The 22542-nt window shown below is 45.1% G+C and overlaps 2 protein-coding genes across 4 annotated transcripts in view; one reads left to right on the top strand and one right to left on the bottom strand.

The window, feature by feature from the left end:
* The window catches only part of cdh23 (cadherin-related 23), a 164170-nt gene extending 147621 nt beyond the window's left edge, over positions 1-16549 (top strand). The window contains exons 38-69 of one of the 2 annotated variants that reach the window (XM_068567305.1): positions 812-1033; positions 1127-1246; positions 2009-2189; positions 2278-2411; positions 2542-2751; positions 3164-3271; positions 4053-4155; positions 4480-4605; positions 4950-5153; positions 5423-5881; positions 5996-6112; positions 6214-6438; positions 6628-6797; positions 7233-7370; positions 7611-7730; positions 8237-8414; positions 8505-8716; positions 9518-9712; positions 9796-9909; positions 10068-10197; positions 10484-10747; positions 10828-10989; positions 11607-11863; positions 11973-12070; positions 12190-12310; positions 12403-12482; positions 12625-12665; positions 12962-13022; positions 13300-13429; positions 13669-13788; positions 14099-14209; positions 14757-16549. In XM_068567305.1, the coding sequence (XP_068423406.1) occupies positions 812-1033; positions 1127-1246; positions 2009-2189; positions 2278-2411; positions 2542-2751; positions 3164-3271; positions 4053-4155; positions 4480-4605; positions 4950-5153; positions 5423-5881; positions 5996-6112; positions 6214-6438; positions 6628-6797; positions 7233-7370; positions 7611-7730; positions 8237-8414; positions 8505-8716; positions 9518-9712; positions 9796-9909; positions 10068-10197; positions 10484-10747; positions 10828-10989; positions 11607-11863; positions 11973-12070; positions 12190-12310; positions 12403-12482; positions 12625-12665; positions 12962-13022; positions 13300-13429; positions 13669-13788; positions 14099-14209; positions 14757-15098 (5253 nt within the window). In that variant the 3' untranslated portion in view covers positions 15099-16549. The remainder of the gene's footprint in view (positions 1-811; positions 1034-1126; positions 1247-2008; positions 2190-2277; positions 2412-2541; positions 2752-3163; positions 3272-4052; positions 4156-4479; positions 4606-4949; positions 5154-5422; positions 5882-5995; positions 6113-6213; positions 6439-6627; positions 6798-7232; positions 7371-7610; positions 7731-8236; positions 8415-8504; positions 8717-9517; positions 9713-9795; positions 9910-10067; positions 10198-10483; positions 10748-10827; positions 10990-11606; positions 11864-11972; positions 12071-12189; positions 12311-12402; positions 12483-12624; positions 12666-12961; positions 13023-13299; positions 13430-13668; positions 13789-14098; positions 14210-14756) is intronic. The other variant, XM_068567301.1, reaches the window with a different exon arrangement.
* Positions 16550-16910: 361 nt separating this feature from the next.
* Positions 16911-22130, bottom strand: eif3s6ip (eukaryotic translation initiation factor 3, subunit 6 interacting protein). 2 transcript variants are annotated; one of them, XM_068568660.1, is made up of 15 exons: positions 21995-22130; positions 21642-21702; positions 21343-21556; positions 21157-21236; positions 20784-20845; positions 20602-20671; positions 20420-20493; positions 19433-19604; positions 19071-19225; positions 18706-18876; positions 18452-18585; positions 18074-18247; positions 17758-17947; positions 17411-17491; positions 16911-17141 (listed from the first exon to the last, which is right to left on the bottom strand). In XM_068568660.1, exons 1-15 carry the CDS (start codon positions 22022-22024, stop codon positions 17034-17036), a joined length of 1776 nt encoding a protein of 591 aa, XP_068424761.1. In that variant the 5' UTR covers positions 22025-22130; the 3' UTR covers positions 16911-17033. The 2 variants fall into 2 exon arrangements, with proteins under 2 accessions (XP_068424761.1, XP_068424762.1); XM_068568661.1 differs by having other exon boundaries at positions 22001-22124.
* Between the last annotated feature and the right edge of the window lie 412 nt (positions 22131-22542).

The following is a 22542-nucleotide window of genomic DNA, read 5'->3' as shown; positions in this document are numbered from 1 at the left end:
TACCAAAAGGGAGCAAGTTAAACATCAGGGAAGCAGAACGTCTGACTTCCCTGCAGCATCTTCTCTCTGCGTCACTTACTTCATTGTTGATTTTTGGTTTTCACAAGGTACTTTCTTTGTCTGTCTGTAACACAATACATTGTCTTATCCCATTCTCCCATGTTAAGTGAAGCCTGTTATCACACAAGCACATCATAATTGAAGGCAGCAGAACCCGTATGCATAGTGAGCAGTGTATACAAGTGCAGGAGTGGCTGGACCACCTGCAGAAAAGCAGGAGTTTAGAGAAATTACAGATGTTTTACACACTATTATTGTTTAGTTATAATTGCCTAATAATAATTACCAGACTGTCTTGCTGATGTAGTTTTGTAGGTTTTGCCTTTGTCGCTCTAAAATGATGATAAATCCCCATAACATATTTCAACATAATGATGAGCCCCAGTTGCTCCAATATATTGTTTATCACGGCACAAACCTTACCAGAGAAGCGGTTGGCATGTAAGATGTACCAAAAACTGTGAAGTAACATGAGACTCCGCCAGCCGTGCTCTGTGTCAACAGGGAGGAGACAAAACAAGGTGCACCCCACGGCCCAGACCTCTCCAAGGTTCCCATCTTATCTCAACCTCGAGACACCCAGAAGGATTCTGGAGGCCTCTCAAAAAAATACCAAAGCCATGACATTTCTCCACGTCGAATACACATTTTCCACGACGAAGAGAAACGCACATTGTCAGCGGAGTTTACCCCAGTAAGTCATAAATACCGCTGGCGCCGCTCTAACAGTTTCCCTCTCCTTGCCGCGCAGACCTCAACCACCATCCACGTTCACATCGTGGATGAGAACGACAACGCCCCAGAGTTTCCTGAGGAGGAGTATGTCACAGTGTTGAGCGAGGGACCAGACACAGTGGGTGCCACCATCGCCACGGTAACAGCCATCGACCCAGATGAGGGTCTGAACGGCACCCTGCGATACGCCATCGCTCAAGGAAACCTGATCCAGACCTTCCACATCAATAGCTTCTCAGTAAGACGATGGAGCACGTTTCACTGTAGCGTCACCTCTGCAGAATACATGCACCCACTAACCTGCTGCGTGGGATGGGTGCGTGTGTTTTAGGGGAGAATCACCGCCGTGAAGGAACTGGACTACGAGATCAGCAACGGACACTACGCGCTGGTGGTCACCGCTACGGACCAGAGTCCAGAGCCTGCTCTCCGCTTGACATCCAGCACAACAGTAACTATGCAAATGAGATGAAATCTTTGATTCCGACGTTTCAGCGCTGAAACAATTCATCGACAAATGAAGTAGTCGATCAACAGAAAGTCAGTTCTCAATTTTGATAGTTTACCAATTATTCAGGGATGTATGAAGCGAAAAAGCCAAACATTTGCTGGTTCCATCTTCTCCGATGTGAGGAGTTGCTGTTTTTATATCTTTGATATCATTGTGAATCATTTTGACCTTTGGACTATTGGCCAGGCAACACAAGCTGTTCAAAGACATCAACTTGGTCTTTGGAAATGTTTAATAGCCATTCGTTGTTGTTTTTTTGTCCTGTAATCTGTACATAATACATACTTAATACATAATAGATTTTACAAAACATAAAATAGATTAAGATGAAATTCAGAAACTTGAATCAAAATACTTTTTATATTAGTTTTAACACTTCACTTGCAGATTAAAACAATATAAAGAAGATCGAGACACAAAAGTTTAAATGTAATGTCCAACTTACAGTCACTGTGGTTATGAAACTGATGCCTCTATGTGAACATTAGAGGGTTTCTAAAGGGACTCCTGTGCTGACGAAACACCAGCAGCTTCTTGTAGGAGCATCAAGTGTGGAAATTCTTCTTTTCCCATCAACATTGTATGTCCAGTATGTGGTGACATCGTGGTAGAGGTAGCGGCGTGAAAGCTGCGCGTGAAACCTTTTGCTGTTCATCCTGTCTTATAAGGGATGTTACAATGCCTCTCCCTCCTCCCTTTAAGGTGCTGGTAAATGTCCTCGATGTGAACGATGTGACACCCACTTTTCCCAAAGCCTTTGAGGGACCCTTCGAGGTGACTGAGGGCCAGCCAGGACCTCGGGTCTGGACTCTCCGAGCCAGTGATGAAGACTCTGGGCTCAATGGCAAAGTAGAGTACAGCATCACCGGCGGAGATCCCCAGAGTTAGTACCGGACTATTCCTTCCAGAGCTTGATCTGCAGTTATCCTCACTCTGGGTCTCTTAGCCTTTTGTCCCCGTCTCTCTGGCAGATGAGTTCATGGTGTCTCCAGTGGAGGGCGAGCTGCGGGTGAGGAAGGACGTGGAGCTGGACAGAGAAACAACACCCTTCTATAACATCACTGTCACAGCCCGAGACCTGGGCAGCCCGTCTCGCAACAGCTCGGTGGGTCTCTTGATACACACACACACACACACACGCACACGCATCTGCTGGCAGCCGCATACTCTTACCGTATCGCTTAGTAAATGTTTGGGGCAGCTGTAAAACGCTTCATGAACGTTGTGTTCTCCAGGTGGTGGTGGGGATCAACGTCCGAGACATCAACGACAACGACCCGGTCCTCCTGAACCTGCCTTTCAACACCAGCGTGAGCGAAGGCGCCAGCATTCACACCTCCGTGGCCAGGGTCAGAGCGCGCGATGCGGACAGCGGACGCAACGCGCTGCTAACGTACAACGTCACCGCCGGCAACCAGGACGGAGCCTTCTACATCAACGACACGGTGAGATAGGAATATGTGCGGTCCGAAGGGAAACGGGGCCCAGCAGTGAGGCTGGATGCGGTCGGACGTAAAGCAGAGTCGACTCTCAAGACCAGAGCGGGCAGCGAAACACAGAAGTTTCAGTCCGCCGTTAACTTTGTGTCCTGTGACTAACTGCTCCCAGAGCTGATCGGATGGATGTTTCACCGGCCGTCTGCACTCAAGGCTTTGAAAGCTTTGATACAGACATACAAATCAGCAAATGTTTATATAGTGTATAAGTATATTACAGAATACACATACACCTCCTTTAGAGGAGGACGAAAGGAAGAAAAGATATATACTGTGGTAGCACGACGCTGTTCGATGCAATATGTAAGAAAGAATATCTGAACACTCTCACGGCTCACCTCTTCCTCCCTGTGTCCATCAGACAGGTGTGGTGCAGGTGAACAGACCGCTGGACAGAGAGCGAGTGGCTGAGTACACACTCACCATCACCGTCAAAGACAACCCCGAGAACCCCCGCATCGCCCGCAGGGTAATACCACCCGCCTGTGCACACGTAATGCAAGCCACTGCCACAGATGTAAAAACTTGTATCTTAGAAAGTCAGCTTCAGAGGAATTTAAAAAAAAAGAGTTTAGATGCACAGTGGCAGCTGCAAACGGCAATGCAATTTAACCATTTGGATTCGAAGACCTTAATCCAATGAAAGCTTTTACCGTACTGTGAATAAAAGGCACGCGGTCCATGTGACATTGCTTTCATCAAGCAATCCACAGCACTCATTGCACTACTGTAGTAATAGTGATGTAATAGCAGTAGTAGCTCCTTATAGGACATGTTTCTTTATGCAGGCTAATCACCTGTCCTGCCTTTAAGAACTATTGTAGTTTTTGGTTAGGCTTAAGGAGTCACACGACCTGTATCTGGCTTATAATAAGAATATCTTGCACACTAATGACTTAAGAACATGAGAGCCACCAAAGCTGCAGTTGCAATATTTTACGATAAAAACAACAACAATGTGGCCTGCTTTCAATGTTGCCTGTTTGGTAGAAGTGAGGAACTATTCTAACCCAGAGCTGCAAAAAAAAGAAAAAAAACTGCAACCACTCACAGCCTGTTGGTGGTTGCACAGCACAACAACTGCAACACCTTTCTATTCTGACTACACTACAACATTGGAGTGCTTTTTAGCAATTTGCCTCTTTGCGGGCTGATTAACTTGTGTTTCTCTCCTCCTCCCTCTTGTTCTCCACAGAATCACTCTGCTCTTGTAATTGTTTCTTTCTCCCTTGTTTGCCCCACACCACCAGGATTCAGACCTCTTAGTGATCACCATTCTGGATGAGAACGACAACAGGCCGATATTCACCAGGACCAGCTACAGGGCAGAGATCACGGAGAACTCTGAAGCAGGTAGCACTTATGCTGATGCGCTGTTTTCCCTTGAGGGGGAAATCTGTATTGACGGGACATCGTGCAAAAACACTGTCTGTAACACTGTCTCCTCCACTTCCTGACTTTGTTTACATACGGCTTTTTTTTCAGTGACGATTGTTTTTAACGCTTTGTAAGCCAGAGGTGAGCTAGAAGGGCCAACAACTTAAGTCATACTATAGTCAACTACAGTCACAATGGATTTGTTCAACATTTTAACATCTCTTGGCTATGACAGGCTCGCTGATGTAGTGTAAATATTTTAACATGACTGATCATTTTACTTCTCCACCTGTCCTTTAGGTAGTACTGTAACAGTGTTAAATGGGCCTGTTCTGGCTGAGGATAAAGACATTGGACCCAATGCTGTGATGAAGTACCGCCTGCTGGGAGCCAGGGTGGACCTCTTCACTGTGGATGCCAATTCTGGTAAAAATTATTATGATAATAAATAATAATTCATCATAACTTTATTTATTCGCACCTTTAAAAACAAAGTTTACAAAGTGCTTTGACAAAGCAGCAAAAGCCAGCCAATGATAATAACAACATAAATACCAATAGAGCAATACAACGAAGGCATGAGTTAAACCCTGACAAAACAGTACAATAGATGAAACTACAAAATAAGCAAATAAATAAAAATAATTTAATAAAATCAACAATAAAAAATAAAGCAGCACATAAACGCTAGTCTATGAAAACCTTTTTTAAGAAGTAGGACAAAGAACTGTAAAAACAGCCGTACATAAAGTCTCTGCATCTCCCTCTAGGTGTGATACGTGTGCGTCAGGGGGCCAAGTTGGACCGCGAGGCATTTCAGGAGCCTCGGGTCGAGCTGTTCCTGCTTGGGGAGGACATAGGAGGGTTAAACAGCAGTGTCCCTCTCACAGTTACCATCCTGGACCAGAATGACAACCCTCCTGTCTTCAGCCCTTCCAGCTTCAGCGTTCGACTCCCTGAGAACAGCCCCTCTGGTGTGTAGACTGGTTCGTGCCGAAGGGATCTGTGTGTATGATTGGGCGTGGAGGACTTGCATGACATCCACCAGCTTGAAGTTATCACTGACAGAATATTGAAATGAATTCACAAATCAAGTTTCCTCCCTGCGATTGTATACACTGACTTTCACTCCCCTGTGCGAAGGTTAAGGGTTTACATGTTGGAAAAGTCACAAGAATACAAGTGTGTGTGTGTGTGTGTGTGTGTGTGTGTGTGTGTGTGTGTGTGTGCGTCTCTCTTTCAGGTGTGGTGGTGACTCAGCTGTCCGCCACCGACGCCGACTCTGGCTCGAACGGCTGGCTGATGTATCGGCTGGTAAGCGGCGCTCAGGACCGCTTCGTGGTCGACCCGCTCTCCGGCGCGGTCCTGGTGGGCAACACCACCCTCGATAGAGAAGATCGCGGTTCCTACCGCCTGGTCGTCATGGCGACCGATCGTGGCACACCCCCCATGTCGGGCACAGCCGCCCTGACAGTCATTCTGGACGACGTCAATGACTCCCGGCCCCGTTTTATAGAGCCGGTCACCATGATAAATGTCAATGAGTCCACCCCACCGGGTGTGGTGGTGGCCACGCTGACCGCCGAGGACCCTGATCTGCATCCCCGGCTGGAGTATTACATCATCTCAGTGGAGGCAAAGGATGATGGGAACAAGCCAGTGGATGGGCTGCAGGAGTCCTTTGGCATTGATCTCCACACTGGTGAGACATGGATCTCAACCAAATTCAGTTTCTTGATCTGCACAGCTTATTTTTGAGGCAAATATACTGAAAACATTTGGGAAAATACTTCGATGTGTTCTGGTGATTCTTCAGGTGCAGTGTTTGTACGCAACCCGCTGAACAGGGAGCTGGTCGCCACATTTGAGATCATTGTGTCTGTCCATGACAATGCCAGTGAAGTTATTGACAAGTCGGGAAGTGTTCCCAATGGTAAGCCCAAGTTCTAACATGAAGCCCATCTTCAGTTGTATACATTCAGTAAGTTATCTTCCTTCTGCGTCTCCCTCATCATTATGACATCTCCTCGACAGCGAGACTAACCATAAACGTGTTGGACGTAAATGACAATGCCCCTCGGTTCCGGCCCTTTGGAGTGTCCAACTTCACAGAGAAGATTTTAGAAGGAGCTCAGCCGGGCACAACACTGCTATCAGTATCAGCTGTGGACCCCGATAAAGGTCCCAACGGCCAGGTCATCTACCAGCTGCTCCACCTGCCGCGAGGGGGGTATGTTAGATTGGAGGACCCTTCCACTGGTAAGACCAGCTGCACACCCCAGCAATTAGCAAAGGTTGAAATTCACCAACAATGTAATTTTAAACTCAATTTTAGACATTTTCAAAGTTTTCTTATTTCATTTTCGGCTTGTTGTCATGTAGATTTAGAATATTAGTATTGGCCAGATGCATCCTAACTGTAACCCTCATGTGTGACAAATGTCTCAGGTAAGATTGTGGCCAACCAGACGGTGGATTTCGAGCAGGTGCAGTGGCTGAATTTCACAATTCGGGCGCAGGACCATGGCAGTCCTCCCAGAATAGCTGAGCTTCCAGTTTATCTGCGGATAGTTGACGTGAATGACAACAACCCAGTCTTCCTGCAACCCTCATACCAGGTACTAAACCGAATGAGAAACACATTGTAACCACCAAAGCAGAATGGAAGAAAGCTGTTAAAAAAAAAGGATATCTCAATTTAGTATTTTCAAGTGGCAACTTCTTTATCTTCACATATGTTGTTTTAAAAGAAACGTTCACTTACAGCTCACATTTTGGCCTGTCATTGCAGGAAAATCACAGGTGTAACTCATAACATGAATGATGACCACATGAATGCCAGCCTGATTAATTACCTACACCTGTGTTGGAACAGTCCAAATGAAATTAACTTCAGTTCACAAAAACTTGATATAGTGTATTTGTACTTATTTTAATTTTGACCCCGCCCATTGTTTCTTTGGCATTGATATACATTGCATTGATATTGGTATACAAACAGCACCGCTCCAAACCAGATGTCAGTGATATGCGTCTTCACCCGTGTGTTGTAGGAGCCTGTGTTCGAGAACGTGGACCTGGGCACCACCATAGTTCGTGTCAAGGCTACAGATGCCGACTCTGGCCTCTTCGCCGTCCTTGAGTACAGCCTGGTGGACGGGGAGGGCAAGTTTGGCATCAAACCATCCACTGTGAGTTAACCTGTAGGCTAGCAGCTAGCACATCCGCTCACCCAGCCGTCCGAGCTCGGAGCTGGATGTCCCCAACGTCATCCTGCTCGGAAGTAAAAGTTTTAAACAAAGCGTGCTAAAAGGATGAAGACAGTCTTCATGTTTGACCTCCATTTCTGTCACAAGTAGATGTCTTGAGTCGACCACCACTCCCAGTCAGCCTGTACTTCCCTCCTAATCTTTCCCTCTCCCCTGTGTCAGGGAGAGATCTACATCCTTTCTCCTCTGGACAGGGAGACAAAGGATCACTACACTTTAACCGCTGTGGCCCGAGACAACCCTGGCGGCAGCTCCAACAACAGACGGGAGAACTCTATCCAGGTAGAGATCCCTGGCTGTAGTGACACGAGAAGTTAGCACGTACAAACACCCCATACCCTGGAGTAACAGCAGGAATATGCCACATAACACATGGCCCAGTCTGTATTTCAGTTATCTGTAAGTTGTGTTGCTGCAGTAGAATCAAGTGCATTTTGCTGATTCGTTTATTCAAGCAAATACTTACTCAGGAAGTGATTAGGGCTCAAAAATACTGTTGTTGTTTTTTTTTTAAAGGGATTTTTTTAAAGAGTTTTCAAAATTTGATGATTTTTCTTTAAACAAACATCTCTTGGATTAAAATGGGAATTTTAGGAATCCTTTAATTTGGTTATTTAGTTGTATTTTGGGAAATATTGAGTTGTCAGTGCACTCTAGACATACGTTACCAGTGTTTCAAAATGTATATATATATATATATATATATTTACGTGCCGATGTACGTCGTCACCCAGGATTCAACCTTGTGTCGGGAATATTCTTAACATCTGCGTGACGGTGCTTGTCAGGTTCTGGTGACCGTCCTTGATGTCAACGATTATCGGCCACGCTTTACGGAGCGAGCGTTCAAAACCAGCGTATTTGAGAACGAGCCCAGTGGAACGTCCGTGATCACGGTGAAGGCTAACGACCTGGATGAAGGAGAAAATGGAGCGGTACTCTACAGCCTGCTGGGACTCCATTCAGGTATGGATATACTAATAAAAGCCTCAGGTCACCTCCCTAAATATTCTGAATGAAAGTATAATTGTTCATATCTATGCTTGGTCTTTTTAGATGCCTTCTCCCTGGATCCAAACACAGGGCTGGTGCGTTCTCGCCGCCTGCTCCAGTCCTCTGAGCATTTCAACCTGACTGTGGTGGCTACAGACCAGGGCCGTCCCCCCCTGTGGAGCACCGCAGACCTGATCATCACAGTAATAGATGTCAATGACAACAGGCCGCTGTTCGTCAGGCCCGCAAATGGAACCATCATTCATATCTCTGAGGTATCTGTAGTCATGTGTCCCCATGCATGTCCTGTTGTCTTCTTCTTTTCGAAATCTGACTTCTTGGTCAGATCATTTTCTCCTGATACCTAAACTGTCAATACGGCGCACTGATCGGATACTGTTGCTCTCATGAAAGAAGATTCACGATCTGCACAACTTCTCTGTGTGTAACTCATTGCAATACATTCGACCCCAAGGAGCGCTGCAGTGCTAAGGAAATAAGTCAGTAGCTCACTGATTAGTTGGAAGTTGATGTTTTTAATGTAGATTAGTCACATCTGGCCGATACTCACTCAGTTTCATCAAGTCAGTATGCTGTAATAAAGAAATGTACCAAACAAATCAAAGCTCTTGTGTTCAACTTAAACTGCTGTTTATTTCAGAAGCAAACGGACAGACAAAGTTAGTGATTAGCATGTGAACATGGTGGAGCCTTCAGGTGCTGAGAGGCCATACGATGTCCTCAGGAGTTACCTCAAGATCCGCGGTGCTCAAACACAAGCACCGCGGATGTGTAAAGCAGCAACTGTTTCCGAACAAGTACACAAAATAAACACAAATAGGGGATCAGGTTTCAGTGTTGTGTTTATAGCTTGTTTCCACTGCTCCCAGGTGGCCAGAAAATAACTTATTCCAGGTTTCATGTTACTAACTACACCTAGAGAGATTCAGTTATGACATATCAAAATGTCCGTCGGGCAAGAGGTCCAGGTTTTGACTTAAATTCTGAAGACCATTTGTTAACCTTTCTGTAATAGTCACACACGCATGTACTGACAGTGTTTGCCCTCCCTGTAGGAGCAGCCCCCAGGCCTGCCCGTGTACGAGGTGCATGCGACGGACTCCGATGAGGGGGTGAATGGAGAGGTCCGCTATGGCTTCCTGCAGACTGGAGCGGGCAACAGAGACTGGGAGAACTTCCACATCGACGCCATGTCCGGAGTCATCACAACCACTGTGAAACTGGACCGAGAAAAACAGGCCCTCCACAGCGTGAGTGAGCTGTGTGTTTGCGCAGGTACTTTTGTGTTTCTTGGTTGTGTTTGTTTCTAACTGAGCGCAAACGGCTCTCTCAGCTTATCATTGTGGCCCGCGACATGGGCCAGCCCGTGCCTTACGAGACCACACAGCCTCTGCAGGTGGCGCTGTTGGACGTTGACGACAATGAACCCGTCTTCCTCAAACCACCGGTGAGTGTGACGCTCCCCCAATATGTCCTAATGTACATGTGCCTCTGCACGAGAGCTGCAATTTAACTGATGGTCAACATTATACCCTTTGGTGTGTGTTTGTGTGTGTGTGTCTGTGTGTGTGCGTGTGTGTCTGTGGTTGTGTTTGTGCACCTCAGCGTGGCAGCTTGCCTTACCAGAGGCTGGCAGTGTTAGAGCACTCCCGACCCGGTACTGTGGTGGGGAACATAACCAGAGCAGTGGACGCAGACGAGGGCTCCAACGCCATCGTCTACTACTTTATTGCAGGTGATGAGCTGTCCTACAGACACAGCAGCATGCTGGGTTTAGCTTGAAAACTGTAATGCAAAGATTTTCCCCATGAGAGGAATTATTTATGTTGACCTGCCTACTTGATGCAGATCAAGCTACAGCAGCAGATATGGATTTTCTCAGATGAAAGTCATCTTACTCCAAAAGCCGAGAAATAATTAGGACCTTTTTATGGACCCATCTGTTTTTCTTTTCTATTTCAAGCTGATTCCTTTCGGGCTTTAGGTGCCTGAACACAAATGCTTTCCATCTCTTCCTGCAGGAGGAAACAGTGATGGAAACTTTGGCTTGAGTCTCGATGGAGAGCTGAAGTTGCTTAAGGATCTGGACCGTGAGGAGATCCCGGCCTACTCGATCATCATCAAGGCTTCCAGCAACAGGAGCTGGACTCCCTCCAGGGGTCAGAGGGCAGCACGGGCCAAAGCCTTGGACCCTGCCAGTGACCCCAGCCTGCTGGAAGTCCGCATTGAGCTGGAAGACATCAATGACCAGAAACCCCGCTTCACCAAGGCGGAGTACACTGCAGGTAGTCTGCATTCTGGTGCACGTATGTGAACGTGTCTGCCTGTCTGTCGAGCCACCATCACCGTCCCGCTCTGCTTTCAGGAGTTGCAGCAAATGCCAAAGTGGGCTCGGAGCTGATCAAGGTCCTGGCTATAGATAACGACATCGGCAACAACAGCTTGGTTCAATACCATATTGTTACAATCCGCTATTTCCAGTCACAGAGCAATGGCAGTGAGGACGTTGGCAGCATCTTCATCATCGGTGAGCTTCCTCATGAACTGTATTCAGGCGGTGTTAAACATTGACACACACTCTTTACCTTGCCTCTTTAGTTCAACATGTCGTCAAGATCTAACTTCTAATTACATGCGTTGAGTTTAACGTTGGATAGGTTATTACCGTTTACAACAAGGTCTGTATTTTGGGGAGATGAAATATACACCTGGCACCAAATCTCATGAAAGGCCCAAAACTAACGATACTGTCTCAATACTTTCCGACTTGTTTTTGGAGGTTTAAGTTATCCCAGGGAATACTTGTTAGTAGGATAAAGTAATTGTTGTTTTGTGAGTGAAAAATATGGAGTATGACCGGACTTATCTTAGTTCAGGATCAATATTATAGACTGTGTTTGAATCAAAATTGAATGCATCTTAATGGATGCAAATAAATCATTCAAATTACTTCAACAAAAATTGACTTTTTGACGAGGGCAGTCAATAGGACCTGAGTCTCACACTTCCTGTAGTTGTGCATTTGCTTCCTGCAGCCAGTTCCTCTCATCTTCACGACATACTGTTCAACATATCCCAGACGGGGATGGATCCATGTACCAGGGCCGGTTTCTTATTTTACAACATTACACATTACCTTCACAGGTTTGACGGACGGCATCATCCGAACATACGACCTCTTCACCGCCTACAATCCGGGCTACTTCCAGCTCGAGATTTTGGCGTGCGATTTCGTTGGTCACAGTACAACCACCAACGTGAACATCTACATCCTACGGGATGACCAGAGGGTCAAGATCGTCTTCAATGAGATCCCTGATCTGGTCCGCGACAACCAAGAAGATTTCGTCAACCTGCTGTCCAACATTACTGGAGCCATTGTCAACTTAGATGATATACAGGTGGGGCTGTTTTTTTTTAGTAATGTTCTAATGTTACGTGACTTGAATATGTTTTGTGTTTGTGTGTGTGAATATTCAAAACCTTTGTCTCACTCTCCTTTTTATGCAGTTCCATGTGGACAAGAAGGGTAGGGTCAGTTATGATCAGACAGACATGCTCATCCACGTCGTCAACAACCACAGCAACACCATCCTTGATGTTGCGAGGTATAACCTTCTCAGTGAAATGAATCTTTCACTCCACTGCTGCGTGGTAGCTCTTACACACACTGCATGAGGAGCAGCAGGAGTTTACCGGCTGTCTCCTGGTGTTTTGTACTTTGCAGGGTAATTCAGATGATAGATGAGAACAAGGAGCAGCTGAGGAACCTGTTCAGGAAATACACCGTCGTGGACGTTCAGCCTGCAGTCAGTGACAAACTGCCTGACGACATCACCACCTTACAGGTCTGCGAGGCCGCGACCTCCAGAAGCCCCACAGCCTGTTGCAGATGTTTTGTCTCTTGCTGCCTTTAACTTTATTTTTCCACCCCTCGCAGCTGGTCATCATCATCCTGGCTGTGCTGCTGTGCTTGGCAGGAATTCTGTTTGTCACAATGAACTGGCATTATCACAGAGTGTAAGAGCCCTCTCAGCAATTTTGTATTGTCTTGGATGTATTTCGAGTCATTTGTGATCTGCTCAGTCATGGACCCTGCTTCAGCCTGAGCGACATCAACATGTTTACCGTCTCATGACACATGCTTCTTCCTGTGTTGCAGACACCAGAGGAAGCTGAAAGCCATCGTTGCAGGATCAACAGGTGAGAAGCAGTTTCGTTGATGGGACGGTCCCGCCAGCTGTTAACTTCAGGATGTGGTTTTTACGGCTGGTAACGGCTGTAAATGTACTGCATCACATCAGGATATTTTCCGCACCAAGACGGACTATTTGAGGACCTCAATGCATGAAAATAATTTCATGCATAAGTTACAGCAGTGTTGATTTATCAGAGAACATTTTAACACATTAAGTATTAACAAAACAAAAAATGATGCAAAAAAATGATGTTCACTTTCAACACTATTTTCTTTAAATGATCTGTCCTCTACCACCCAGGGAACCAGGGTCTAATGGATATCCTGGACATGCCCAACACTAACAAGTACTCTTTTGAGGGGTGAGACAAAAGATTATTGAATTGCTTCACAGGAATTAACAAAGATTATCACGTTGTGTTGAGTGATTTATAAAGATCAAGGACACACTTTTCTTTTGCCAGACTAACTGTTTCCACTATTTATGTTGATGTGATCTTCTCATCTACGTCTCAGCAAGAAAACAAACCAAGCATATTTCCCAAAGTGTCATTCCTTTAAGATGAGTGGTGTTCGTCGGTCGTCACACTTCCTTTTGCATCTTGTAGATTATGCGTGCCATGCTGTTTGCCTCTGCAGGGCTAATCCGGTGTGGCTGGACCCATTCTGTCGCAACCTGGAGCTGGCTGCTCAGGCTGACCACGAGGACGACCTGCCTGAGAACCTGAGCGAGATAACTGACCTGTGGAACAGCCCTGCACGCACTCATGTCAGTACCAGCATCTGTCTGAGATCATTTAGGAGCTAAAGAGATTGTATTTTGATGCTGATGAGGTGGAGAGTAAGGCCCTCATTCTCAACATCACACAAGTGTGTGTCTTTTACCAAGGCATTGTCGTCTGAGGTAACCCCATTTCACAGCTGACCGTTTTTAAACAAGCGTGTGTGTGTGTGTGTGTGTGTGTGTGTGTGTGTGTGTGTGTGTGTGTGTGTGTGTCATCCACACAGGGCACATTTGGTCGAGAGCCTCAAGCGAAGCCTGAGGATGATCGTTACTTGAGGGCAGCTATTCAGGAGTACGACAACATTGCTAAATTGGGCCAGATTATGAGGGAAGGGCCTATTAAGGTAAGATACCTGTACGTCAGATTATCCAGTTAGTCACATGAAGACGTCCACATCTCAAAAAGCCTCTTTAGCGCTGGTCCCTCCCAAAAATCACTGAGGGAACAAGATCAGAGGACAGGACGTAGGACGTGCTCCAGAAAGTCCTGAGAAGAAAACCAAGAGAGAGAGAGAGAGAGAGAGAGAGTGAGAGACGCTGAGGAATCAAACATGGTCCTGCTGTGGATTCTCATTCATGATTTTTGAGACAGTGAGGGTGTGTAAGGAGGATGGTGTTATAGATTGTGTTTGATCCCAACTCCCGTCCTGTCAGGGTTCCCTGCTCAATGTGGTCCTGGACGACTACCTGAGGCTGAAAAAGCTCTTTGCAGCACGACTCGTCACAGTGTCCACCAGTCAGGGAGATCACTCGTCAGTCACTGAGGTGGGCGAGGAAAAACTGACGTTCTAACACCGCTGGAGAGTGATCTTGCATTCCTGTGATTTCCCATTTGGACCTTGAGCACCTACTCACTTTCTGCTGCTGTCTTTGCTCCCTTGCCTCCAGACTTTGGGTCAAATAAAGTACTTCAATAGTACAGCTTACCACAGAAAAATTGACAGAAAGTTGAGAGATACGGAGCATTAAGACTGCAATAACTACACTTACCGACACGTCTGAATGGCTCTGATGTGGAAACCCCACCCATGCAGTCTTCTCAGACAATTCACTGCAAAGAATTGTTTATTTAACCCAAGTCTGGAATTAAATCATTGTTTTCTCCGCTGTTCTATTGTTTCACTACTTTTCCAAGTCGTTATGCAACTGAGCTACTGATTTTACCCCTGAAACTTTTCCTTTCAATGGTCTACATCGAACCGGCTCTTCCTCAAACATTTCTCTGACAAAGCTGCCCTCTTGTTGTCAACCTGATGCATTTGCAGTCAGAAGGTTTAAGCTCTCCCTTTCCTCTATTGTCCTTCTATGACAGCTGATCCAGAGTGATCTGGACGATGATGAGGATGAGCAGCTGGGCATGGGCGGCGGTCGCGGCACGCTGCGCTTCAAGCACAAGCTTCCTGTGGAGTTGAAGGGTCCCGAGGGTGTGCACGTGGTCCACGGCAGCACAGGTACCCTCCTGACCTCTGACCTCAACAGCCTGCCAGAGGACGACCAGCGGGCCCTGGCGCGTTCTTTGGAGGGCCTGAACGCTGACGGGGGGCTCTATTCTGAGCGCAACGCCCGCACTGAGTCGGCCAAGTCCACCCCGATGCACCGTCACAAGGACGGGGACACCCTGTCGGGGAGTCCCCTGGAGATCACAGAGTTATGACTAGCCGAGGCCTCTCTGGTCTGAGCGCACCCATGACTTGCATGTGTGTATGTGTGTGTGTGTGTCTGTGTGTGTATGTATGTCCTTGTGCCTCCATGCCGATGCCCTGACGTGGTTGGGGAGGATTGGAGGAAGTGCGTGTAGTCTAGGGGTACCTTATCAGCCAACCTCAGTCCATCAGTGAGACAGCCTGCAAGTGGACTTATGGGTTGGTTTGAGTGTGGTCTTATGTTGAAGGTGTCCCTCCTTAGCTGCTTCAAGCATAAGTTGCTTCAAATGCCCTTAGGAAGTGGAACATCTAAAGCAGGGCACCTTTGTTCAGCGAGACAGAACCAACTGGGGTCATCGACTTTCATCTGAAGCGCTAAGTGCAGAAGAGAGACTAAGCCTCCCTGTGGGAGAACAGTGATCATCAAAAGGTGCCTCGTTCTCAGTAACCCTTTTGGCAGTCATACCTGGACTGCATGCACTCACAAACACAAATACACACACTCCAAAAAAAAAATGAAGCTTGAAACACTCAGACCAGTGGATGGCCATCGATTGGACATTGAGAGAATGACCCAGTTCCTGTTTTCATGCTCTGATATTCTTTTTCTTTTTGCAAGACAATGCCGTCAGTGTGTGAGGAGTAGTGAGGATGGGACAGTACAACTTTTCTCTTTCAGATATTAGGTACATTTTATTGTTGGGAAATATAGATGGACATTTAATGCAGAGAAGAGCGCTTCAAATATTTCCCCCCAGTGATGCTCACAGAGTGAAGTTTCGCCTGACACCAACCTCAAGAGGGGCCTTTGACTATTCTGCAATAGTTTAAGTACTGTAGTAGTTTGAAAAAAGTATTTTTTGGGGGATCCATGGGAAAAAAGACAAAACACTCCAGTCTGCTGGTCGGCAGTGAATACGTCGACCCTTGTCCAGCTCTCCATCTTCATGTACAAGGACACGCTACAAGACTGGAGCCACAAAGTCAACAAAAAATAATTTGAATTATTTATGATGAATTTAATATAAAAAGCAGTCAAAAGAAAACCGTGGCAGGAAGTTAAAGATTAAAAAAAAAAAAGAAAAAAGTATGAAATATCACATTTTTGTAAACATAAAGATGGCATTGTGCCCACAGACTTTACACTGCCACCTGAGAGACTAAAAGAGTTATGCTCAAAATGAGCGATGTTTGCTTTATTTTTTTATTTTATAGAAAAGGTGATGGAATTAAAATATTTTTAAAAGAAAAATGCTGGCTTACGAAATTAGGTAGGGAGTAATTGTGGATGTTGGGGTATGTGTATATTGTGCTATGGTGACATGACGTTATTTTTTCCTTTGACAACCGACGTTTCTGATGAGTGGTGTTTGTTTTTTTTAATATTCCCATTTTGTAAGTTTTCATTTCTTTGTCATTGTCACCATTCTTGAGATCTGTGGGATGTGTTGGGTGATCCGTAATAAAAGAAATATGCAACAGCCTTTGACCTCGGCCAGTGGGATGATTGTTGCACAAGGCACCTGATGCAGCAGAATTATTAAATTCATAAAGACTGAGAATCTGTGAAACCTCAATGACTCATCTCAATGTTGACTTCTGTTATATTCACAGAAACAGTTTGAACAAAAGCTTGACCTTCAATCCAAGATAAACAAACCTAAATGTAGACATTGCACCATTGCATCTTTTAATGTAGGACTTCCCTAAATTACAAACCTTATTCAGTTTTTAAAACTCAGCACCTGAGGCAACGTGATTGGTAAATACTGCTACCTGGTGGTTACAGGTAACCACTTGGCAGTAAAGAGACAAATCCAGAGTTTAGCACACCGCTCTCAGTTTATTGATGCCAGGTTACATAGAAAAGTTTGTATCAATAGCAGTTGTCAAAAGACTGAGGGGGCAGAAAACTGGGTCACTGATGCCGTCTCTACTGCTGCTGGTCAGACTGCTCGAGCTGCTGCTGCTGCACTTGTAGTTGTTGTTGTTGTCGACGCCACCACTGCAGTGGTGCTGCTGTTGGCCAGCCCCTTTTTCATTGTCTTGTTCAACTGTAGAAAGACAGAGGGATTTAATGAACACAAGATACAAATGGAAGTCCTATGTTTTAAACAAATCTGTTCAGGAAAAGGCTAACTACGGAATCAGTCGCGAGTAGCTTTAAAGTATGTTGGCGAGATGGTTCTTTACATCGGTTTTGGTGACAATACTTTAAATTTGAACAACAAAAGAAATACAAAAAAGGTTTCTTCTCCTGCATTTACTTCATCCGCTGTTTCTGTACTTTTTCCATTCCTTCCCAAAGGCACGATGGACTCACCTCCTCAAACTTATGGATCTGTCTGATGAAAAAGTCTCCGTACCGACGAGCAACTTTAGTGTCGGCGATGTGGATCATGTCCTGTTGAAATGTTGAAGGAAACAGCTCATTAAATATACAGAGCTACTCAAAATAAGTCCCAACGGAACAATGTCACCGCAAAAAACATTCTTTTCCCACTTATTTTATGTACAGCGTGTGCAGTATTTCAGGGGGTTTGTGAACTAACAGGTTCCATCTTCCAACAGTGCTTCTCATCACGGTTTATCTGCCCATGTGAAATACTTTTTAAACTGTTCACGATATCGAACGAAGGCGTCACTTTAATTCAACAGACTTTAACACACCTTGTCAATGTAAAAGTCGACCTCAGAAGCCGACTGGAACTCTCCGTCCAGAGCCGAAACGCCGCTGGTCCACACCAGGTTCTTCATCTTGTGTTTGAAGACGAGCAGCTGAATACGGAACTCCTGCTCAGTCATATCCAGGAATCCTGCGAGCTTGGCGACTGGCATGGTGGTGTACAGCTTCAGGAAGCTGCAAGGATACAATGTGACTTAGATTACACGTATAATAAACACGCTGCAACATACATGATAATCTTGGGCTCACGGTTCCTTCAAGCTTACATGTGACCACACACTCAAAGTTCCTATACTCTACCTGCGAATGGTGGAGAGCTGGGCCTGCTGCTGCACCTCTTCTGCAAAGACCTTCAGCTGCTGCTGGAAAGGCTCTTTGTGGTAGTTGGGGTGGACGTTGTCGTAGTTTGGCACCACAGGCGACAGGAACTTGGGACAGGCGAAGCTGAACAGCTCCTCAAACACCTGTGGGTCTCTGAGATAGGGAACACTTGTGTCAACTAAGACATTGTTGTTACCAAGATACCAATACTACATTTCCCAGGCCAGTGCTCAGACCCACAAGCAAAGAGATACATGCGTTTCCCTGTACATTACAGTGCCGTTATGCAACAGTGAGACAAACACTGAACCCTAAAATATAATTGTTCCAACACAACGTGATGAGTTTTTTTCTTACCCTTTCTGCATTCGCAGCATCTTGTCTCCGTACTTCTCCCTCAGCTGGGTGTGGATGCTCTCGTCTATGCGCATCGGGTACATAGTGAGAGCGATGGCCAGCAGACCGTGCATTTGCTCATTTTGTTTGTTGACCTAAACAAATAAAATGTATATACAAGTATTATAAAACCTATAATACCATTTGATCTTAGCGTGAATGAAAACACCAGATGGTTATTGTTTGTGCATTGAGCATGCACTACTCTCACTGACCATCTCATATTTATATGTCGACCTCTGGAACATGTTTCTTGTCCTCTGGATGTAGAGCAGGATGTTGGCAAAGACTCTAATAGCATCCTGGTAGCGCCTCATCATCAGGTAGGCAAAACCCACATAGTAATATGTAGTGATCTGGCACTCGGGCACACGGGAATACATGCTCTGAAAAGACAAAAACAAAATAGATTCATGGCTGTGGACTAAAGGGAGGAAATAACAAAGACGTAGCCGAAAAAAGAAAAAAAAAGTTAATTAGGTCAAGAAGGAAAAAATACAATATAAATAAAGAGTTTGGCACATTGTATCGCATCATTAGTAGTAGCGAAGCGTGCCACTCTCTACATTTGGTGGTTTACCTTCTTGTTGAGCTCAATGTTCTCCAGGACTTTGATGGCTTGGTAATAATCACCGAGCAGGGAGTGAAGCCTCAGGAGCCCCACCAAGCTAAAGTAACCCAACATCTTGTACAGGGAGTGACGCCCGTATTCTCCGGCCACACTTTCTGGGTCTCCTGCAACACACCAACAAATAACATGTTAAATGCCTCTTCGACACAAACTGAAGTCTCCATGCGGATGTTACTTTCTCACCAGAATACTACTCGAACTAACGTTTTACGAGACTATAAATCTCAAGAGAACCTAAACTGTGCCATATTTAAGTCACTTGAACAAGGTCCAGGTTCCCATTTTACTCCCTCTAAAACATTATTCTATACCTCCACTGGTGTAGATCTCGAGCTGGCGGTTGATGTTGCTCTTGTCCACCAGGGAGTGGAGAACGTTGAGGACACTGTGGACGTTCCAGATCTTTGGGTTGTTCCTCAGGAATTCAATCTCCTCCTCTGACTTTTTGGCCGTCTTACAGCGGTACTGACTGAATGACTGGAACTGGAGAGGAAAGAAAATGTATATATCAGCGTTAACAAAATTGAAACCTACTTGCTTTTAGTAAGATAAAAGATTTTAAAAAATAGGCCACATAAAGCACAATATAATACACATAGAAAAGTATGGGAACGCTACGTTTAATATGCCACTCATCTAGTATTCCTTGTAGATTAATACAGCTCTGATATGAGCTCTGAAAATATAGCAACTACTCTCTGGTGTATATTTCATCACACACAAACTCATGCTTGTCTTTTTGTTACGGAATGAACAAGGACACATTTTAAAAAAATGTACACTACTTTTCAAAAGTTTGGGGTCACTGTTTTTTTCAATGAAGAGAACATTAAATTAATCAGAAATACACTTTACATTGTTAATGTGGTAAATGACTATTCTAGGTGGGATTGTCTGGTTTTAATGAAATATCTACGAATGTGTATAGAGGCTCATTTCCAGCAGCTATCACTCCAGTGTTCTGATGGTACATTGTGTTTGCTAATCGCCTTAGAAGACTAATGGATGAGTAGAAAACACTTGTGCAGTGATGTTACACAGCTAAAAACAGTTGTGCTGGTGAGAGAAGCTATAAAACTGGACTTCCTCTGAGCTAGTTGAGTATCTGGAGCATCACATGTGTGGGTCCATTATACTCTCAAAATGGTCAGAAAAAGAGAACTATCATGTGAAACACTTCAGTCTGTTCTTGTTCTTAGAAATGAAGGCTACTCCACGCAAGAACTTGCGAAGAAACGGAAAATTTGTCGAGTGACCCCAAACCTTTGAACAGAAGTGTATTTATATAATGCACATACCTGGTAGATGAACTCATCGATGATGTCCCAGAGCCACTGGTTTGGCAGCTCCAAGGGGGCAGGGCCATCAGCATCTGTTTAGAAATCGCAAATATTCTCATATGACTTGACATTTACTAGATATTTTTACACCGATTACTACAGGCGAGTTGTAAATTGTAACGACTATTCTGGTAACTTACTGAGAATGTAATTGAAGAGATTGCAGTAATTGTAGTACGACTCAAACCTCTGATCCAAAGTTGGTCCACCCTGATGACAAAAAATAAATAAATCTATATTTACAACAAAATACTCAAGACATTGCCACACATTTTGCAGAGCAATCAAGATGGATAAGTGTTTATATTGGGAGGTGACTCACGCTGACTTTCGCGTAAATGTGTCTGTAGTACAGTTCCTTATAGAGGATGAGAAACACAGCATCTATAGGAGAGAACCGGAAAATAATGACGTGAAATATTCCGACAGCTGATGAACACCACAAGGTAAAGAAACTACATAAAATAACACAGCATTGTCTGTTCATACACCTGTAAACACACCAACCGCGTAAGAATCTTGCCGTTTGAGCTGCTTGTACAATAACATGTACACATAGGCGATTGTGGAAAACGATTGGCATCTGTATTTATTTTATTACAGTTTAAGAACCAATCCAGAAGTCAAATAAATAATTAAATGATGGTGTCCGGGCAAAAGGCAAAAAACGGACAGAACACTGACGATAAACTCACCGTTGCCAACGAGTGCTGCAATGGCCTCAGCCTCTGGCCAGGGAGAGTTCTTGAAGAACCGATCGGTCAACTTGTTCCAGCTGAGTAGGAAGACAATATCAAAAGGCAAGATGATCAATATCTCTCTCACAAACACACACAGTGGTTTTCACACACGATGGTTTACTCTCTGAGAGTCCACTTTACCTATTTTCATAGACGTCTTGGATTTCGTAGATCTTCTGCTCAATGCTCTCACTGGAAACTCGATTGGACTGCAGTTCGTAAACCTTCTGGTCGATCAAGTCGGAGGTGGTTTTGTGGAAATACTGTAGGAAGTTCTTGATCACCTCGGGGATGACGGTGTAGGTCTGCTGCTGGTCATACTGCCTCTCATAGGCCAGGTCTGCTTTAGGGTCACCTGCAAGGAGATCCGAGGGTAAGGAGTAAGACTCTCGAAAGGTGATCTTATTCACATGTGTATAATTAGTGGTATGTATACTAACCGGTGTGCAGATCGCAGTCGTTTGGGTATGCGTACGGGTCGTACTGTGCCGGAACAGAGGACTGAAAGAAGAGTGATCGACGCACAGTTAATATATCAACCTGACAGACATCAATTACCTAAATTGTCATATTCTACCTCACACAAACTACATCCCCTCGCAGGGACGGTGACGAGGTTGCATTATCTGTGGAAACAAGGCTGCAACACGCGTCATCATGCTGGCTCACCGAATGCTCCCGTTACTGTTATGCCGGTGGACATACGCTAGTTAGCTAACCGGCTAACGCTAGCAAGCGTGCCGTTGTGATTAACACGAGAGCGTCAACGTGCCTAGTAGAAAAACGAACGTACACTTACTTCCTCCTCTTCTTGGTATGACATGATGCTACTTAGTATCCCAAACTCACACGCCGGGGGGGAAACGATGGTACGAACTTAGATAGCTAACGCAGCTAAACCACGCAACTGCCGACGTTGAGAAGACCGGAAACGGAAAGAATAAGCTGTGATACGCGTAAAAAGAATGGAGCATTGTGGGAAATAGAGTGCCTTTACGAAAACCCTCGGAGCAACTGTTGTCAAACAAACAAGCGCCACAGACGTGTTGTTTAGGATATTTATGAAGCAACATCATTGTTTGGTGTTACTATACATTTTATTATTAGCAAATCCTACACATATATTTTAATCTTTTGATATATGAAGTGAAAATGAGAACGTGGTGAGCGCGTGTAACTACAGGTGATCCCCGTCAGGTGGCGTTATAGTCGCAAGGAGCCGCTCTCCATAATCAAGACGCTCAGATGGCCACGAACTTGATAGAAGGGAAGTTGAGGAGAGCATCAAGAATAAACGGACAGTTGGATCGTGTCTTTTAAAATCCAGCTTTAGTTATTGTT

This window comes from Clinocottus analis, unplaced genomic scaffold, assembly GCF_023055335.1.
Source record: "Clinocottus analis isolate CAN_PGR_092001 unplaced genomic scaffold, fCliAna1.0.p SCAF_8, whole genome shotgun sequence".
Lineage (NCBI taxonomy): Eukaryota > Metazoa > Chordata > Actinopteri > Perciformes > Cottidae > Clinocottus > Clinocottus analis.
Note: the sequence above shows the minus strand (reverse complement) of the source record. Positions and strands in the feature narration are given on the sequence as shown.